Source organism: Myzus persicae, unplaced genomic scaffold (genome assembly GCF_001856785.1).
Source record: "Myzus persicae strain clone G006 unplaced genomic scaffold, MPER_G0061.0, whole genome shotgun sequence".
Taxonomy (NCBI): domain Eukaryota; kingdom Metazoa; phylum Arthropoda; class Insecta; order Hemiptera; family Aphididae; genus Myzus; species Myzus persicae.
Window position 1 is genome coordinate 8,725 of NW_019101171.1, and position 5,776 is coordinate 14,500.

A 5,776-nucleotide genomic window follows, 5' to 3' on the forward strand; every position below is an offset into this window, starting at 1 on the left:
ATCACAAGACATTAGATCAAACACAAATGCATTTTCTACTTCATCTGGACTGAGGAAGGCAAACCAAAAACATGCTTTAAAAATTTGATAATCTCGGAGGATTGATTCTTATATTCGGCGGATAAACCGAGTTCTTGAATTTTAACGCCACCAACTCTGACCAAGATGGAAGCGACAGCCTTTTCTATTGTTGGCCACACATCAGTGATAGCAGAATGAATTGCTATTTCAAAATCCACGAGAATACGTTGTACGTTTAATGTTACATTTAAACCAACAAAATATTTTTTATACATGCTCGAAAGCTACGAAATATGAATCTTGTCTTTTATTTGGTAATAATATAAATAATAATGGTATATATTGTTCATTTTTAATGGTGTGTATTGTGAACATTTGGTGGAAAAATTTCGGAGCACTCTTAAATGCACTATCAATAAACCACATTTCTGATTTAGCCAATAATTCTAAGAACAGGAAAATCCAATAATATTATTTTGACGATCGTTAAAAAATGTAATATTTTCCCCTCGGCTTGATATGATTTGTAGATTTTCAATTATTTCATGTACATCTAAAATGGATTATGATAGTTTTGGTAAAATTTGAGATCGAGCTTGATACATATTATCACGAATACGAAAAACGTCGTAAGAAGTTAGTGTTTCTACGTCTTCCTTGCGTAGCTCATTGTGAATTAATTTACATGGTCTATCGCACACATTATTCACAGCTTTTCTTTTTAAAATATTACTCATTTTTTGTCTATTTAGAATAGGCGTTTCAAGTTTTTCATGGTTATCATTAATTTTGCCTTCAATTATTTCAGTATCATTATTAATTTTTATAAAATACTTACATGACGTTTTTGTACATCTCCATCTCTACAAATCGGACTTTAATAATTTATGGAAACAAAATTTGTAACCATCAATTACCCAAAGAATTTTGTTCTTTTCACTTTTCATTTGCTCCATAGTGACGGATGATGTTTGACTGACTAGCAATTATTCGTATATTATATTACTATTTAATCGAATCGCGTCCAAAATTAAAATGGAAATACCAAATATATAGTTACATAATATATATAATAAAGTTCGTTATCTTAATATAGTAGATGGCAAATAATCAAGATAGATTAGTACAAATTTACAACGACAATCGTTGCAGAATAGCCATACACAGTACACGCCTTATCTCCACACTATAATAAAAATGGGCAGAATCGACTTTACAGACTTACAGAATCTTGTATTTCTCAATTTGAATTTATAAAAACGTTTTTATTTCAACTGACAAAACAACATCATTTTATTCTTGTGTAAAAATTCGATTTGAATTTATTAGCACACAACTTGTATACAATTTAATACAACTGCCGGGACACAACTCGTGTACCCTAATTTTATCACAGGGGCACAACTCGTGTGCCCCACTTTTATCATTGGGATACAACTCGTGTACCAGAAATTTAGTCAGGACACAACTCGTTAACTGCGCTTGTGATTAATATGATAGTTGAAGATCTATTACTAGGCGTGGTGAACTAAAAATGTTCCAAAGGCAAATTACAAGTACCTCAAGTACCCACCCAACACTATTATTACAGCAAGTAGTGGTGGGGAGGAGGTGCTTCAAAAAAAATTCTTTTAGAGTACCTTTTTTTTTCTTTCATACATACACATCTTCTTAGTTATAATATTAGTATCTTACTCATATTAATTTATTTTTGAATACATTTATATAGGTAGGTACAGATGAATAAATATTTTTTTATTTTAAAACTTACAGTAATACATTTCAAAAAATATTAAAATATTACTATAAAACAATATAAAATAAAAATGTGAATTATAAAACAAAGTAGATTATTTTTTTTTTGATAACACAAGGTAAGTAGATTATTTAACATACAAAAAAAAACTATTCAAAACTATCCAATGCATTTAAGTGTAACTAGTGTAAGCTTACATTGAATATTTAAACTAATTTGGAGTATTTTAGTTAGGAATAATAAAAATCTTACACTACCATAAATATTATAATAATGTATTATACAAAAGGTATAATAAATGAGAAAAATTAAAAAACTTAAAAAATATCTTAAAAATATTTTCCTATTCACTTAAATATTAATTTCTTTTTCAATAATTCAGAAGAATTCCCAAATGTATCAATAACTTTTTCAAAATTTATTGGCACATCTTTTTCACAACTTAAAATTAATAAGCTTTCTAAACGGGATTGACCAATAGTAGAAAGCAATCTTGTTTTTACTAACTTCACCTATAAAATAACATGGTATAAACATTAAATGGGTAAACATTCTTAGTACAAAAAACATTTTGAATATCAGTATTAAATCCTCATTATTTATTAGTTTTAAAAAAATTACCACAGAGAAGCTGCGTTCTGCTGTCGCTGATGATGCTGGTAATGTGCATAAAGATTTGTATGCGAGATATAAATTTGGGAATGCTGCTGTTAATCCAAAACTAGATAATATTTCTAAGACGTTCAAACTGTTGACCTTTCCTTTCATTACTTCTTTGTCTTCATTTGATGAACTAGTTGTGACTGAACTTACATCACTTTCAACATCAATTTTATCATTATGTAATTTATCTGGATAAAGTCCAAGTCCTTCCAACAGTTCAGATAAATTATTACTGAATGTGATATATTCTACTTTTAATAGTGATAAATCAATACTAGGGATCCATTGAGAAATATTCTGAAAAGCATCAATTGGCAAGGTTTTATTATTGTTACTGAATTCTATCATACGCTGAGGTGATAAAAAACATAAATCTTTTAAAATTTCACGAGATCCCTTAAATCGCATTTCAATTGAGTTAATAATTGTTTCCAAAACTACATAGTAAACTTCTATTCGAAATTTTTCAGATGGTAACGATGAAGTCTAGTGTGCTGCTTTTTCTCCAGGCATAATTTTTATAGTTCTTTTTCTTGTAACTTTAAAACTATTTTGCTCAAGTCAATTATCATTGGCAAATATTTTTGCATCATTTATTACATTTATACAACCTACTTCTGATCTCATAACTCGAAGACGGTGTTTTGCTACATCAACTAGTTTTATTGCAGCAATATAATCAATTGATATAGATTGTAAATAATTAGATACTTCTGTAGTAATAGCAAAAATATTTCTCATAAATATTAATATCAAGACAAACTTAAATGAAGTTATAATATTTTTGAAGCTTTTAGCATATGACATTGAATCTCTATCAAAATCTTTCCCAGTAGAAATTTCATCTAGTGAAGCAACCAATGCATTAAATTTTTCATAGATTACTAATAAAACTCTATCATGAGAAGTCCATCTAGTGTTTGAAAATCTTTGAAGACGACGTTTTCGTTGTTTAGGATATTTAATTTCTTGATATTTTAAGAAAACTGCAGTGCGCTTTCTTGTACGTAAAAATTCTACTATACTCGCTATTTCACCATAAAATGACTTAGAATCAGTACAATAGTCACAAGTATCTACAACCACCAAATTTAATAAATGAGCTGAACACCAAATGTAAACGGCACGGGGATTTTCATTTTGAATTCTTGTTCTTAACCCTGAATACTGACCTTGCATGGAGTTGGCTCCATCATACGCCTGACCTAAAAGCTCTTCTTTCCAGTTTATTTGGTATTTTTCTGTAATATCGCAAAATACATTGAACATTCCTAACCCAGTTGCATCAGGTGCAGCAGCTAAAGCTACAAGTCTTTCTTGCACTTTACCTTCTTCGCTAACAAATCGAATAATAAATGTATACTGTTCTACATTTGCTATATCAGTTGTAGTGTCAATTATAACAGAAAATAGTCCTGATCTTTTTACATCTTGTAATATCTTTGAACGAACCATATCAGACATTATATTCAATAATACATTTTGAGAGACATTATATAAAAAAGTTACACGGTTATGAGTACCCTGTGAATTAATCTGCTCTAAATGTGATCTAAGAGGTGCATGGTAGATTGACAATAATTTGATTACCTCTAAAAAATTACCTCTATAAGCTGAATCAATTTTTTCGTTATGGCCTCTAAGAGCAATTTTCTGTCTTGCAGTAAAAAGCAAAGCTTCTATTACACATTTTAAAATTTCACGGTTTTCAGCAACTTGTCGATTTTTGGATTCCAAGAGGTTTATATCAATGCGCTTATGGTTCATATATAATCCACGGGCAATTTCACTCTGTATGTGATCTGGTGATACTTCGTGTTGTGTTATATTTCTACTAATATTTTTATAGTCATTTGATCCATGTATTGCTAAATAATTTTGTTTTGCTCTAGGTAAACCAAAAAGTTTACAAGTATAGCAATAATATCTATTTAGAGATATTGAGTATGATATCCAAGTACGGTTAACAAATTTTCCATCTCCAAGTTTTTTGTAATAATAAGATTCATGAAATGATCTAACATGTCCTTTTGAATTAATAATAGTGTTTGGAAAAGTACAGTCTTTTAATTCAGATGGTAATGGTTGGCATGGGCCTTGTAATGAAAAATGATGAATAAGTGCAGATGATAAACTTTTGGGCTAAAGAGCTGGATCATTTTGAAGTACTACAAATAAATAATATAATAATTTATACTAATTAAAATGCCCTAAAAATAACAAATTAATTATTAGACATATTAATTCATTTTTTAATTTAGTATAATAATATGATTTTTATTAATGTAGACAATGTAGTATAATAATATGATTCTTATTTATTTATTATAAATATAAAATTATTTGATATAATTACCTGGGACTTGAAAGGCAAGTAGCAGGGACAATCGGTTCTTCATATATCACCGTGTTAGCATTTTCAACATCATAAGATTATTTAGTTACCTGAGTATTGTTCACATAACATTCATTCACATAATTTAGCCCATCAATTACATTTGTATCTAAAAAGCATAGCATAATTAATATTTGTATGACTATTAATTGGGTACAGGTCTAAAGCTGGGTTTGTACATTACGTATAAAACTATAAAATATTATTAAATATGTAATATTATTAGGTTGAGATTAATGGAGAAAAAAAACAAACAATTGAATCAAATGCATCAAAATTATACTTAAAATAAGAAATATTAAAATTGATGTACTTTAAATTGAAAGTAAATAGTAATGATTGTTAAATTATAAATAATAATAATTTATAAATTGGATAATATTTTTATTAATTTCAAATAAATATGTATTATTTAATTAGTAAATTTAAATATAATATTTTACTTACTTAACTGAAATATGAAATACAATACAACAAAAGCTACATCAATCAGTTATCCTATTATGTACTTATTATATTTACCAGCACTAGATGTATTATCCATTGTGCTCAGTGTGCTCACAATGTTTAAGTTTGGACCAATTTCTTCTGCAAACGTTACAGCATTTTCAGTCATCGTAATTTTCATAATATTAACACTGCTCGTAGAAGCTACATTATTTTTAAAATTATTGTCTAGCTCAATAATTACATTTGTATGTAAAAAACATAAGTGAAATACTCACAATATATTAAACTATTCAAACTTTAAATTAGAGATATCTTTTAACAAATAAAAATGTTTAAGAAGAATTTATATAATCTAAATATTTACCGATAATTAGAGCATTCACCATTTCTATTTTAAATATACTGAACATGGTTGGTAATAGGTATTTTTTTATATTTTTTTATGTTGATTAATATTATTAATATTATTTACCTTTACAAGTTTTTTTGGA

The 5,776-nt window shown here is 27.7% G+C and overlaps 2 protein-coding genes across 2 annotated transcripts; both read right to left on the reverse strand.

Moving 5' to 3' along the window:
- Positions 1–2,122: 2,122 nt before the first annotated feature.
- On the reverse strand, positions 2,123–2,919 carry LOC111028056. Its single transcript, XM_022306585.1, has 2 exons — positions 2,399–2,919; positions 2,123–2,289 (listed from the first exon to the last, which is right to left on the reverse strand). Exons 1-2 carry the CDS (start codon positions 2,846–2,848, stop codon positions 2,125–2,127), a joined length of 615 nt encoding a protein of 204 aa, XP_022162277.1. The 5' UTR covers positions 2,849–2,919; the 3' UTR covers positions 2,123–2,124.
- Positions 2,920–3,001: 82 nt separating this feature from the next.
- On the reverse strand, positions 3,002–5,451 carry LOC111028057 (zinc finger MYM-type protein 1-like). The gene is made up of 2 exons (XM_022306586.1): positions 5,358–5,451; positions 3,002–4,536 (listed from the first exon to the last, which is right to left on the reverse strand). Exons 1-2 carry the CDS (start codon positions 5,449–5,451, stop codon positions 3,002–3,004), a joined length of 1,629 nt encoding a protein of 542 aa, XP_022162278.1.
- Positions 5,452–5,776: the final 325 nt, after the last annotated feature.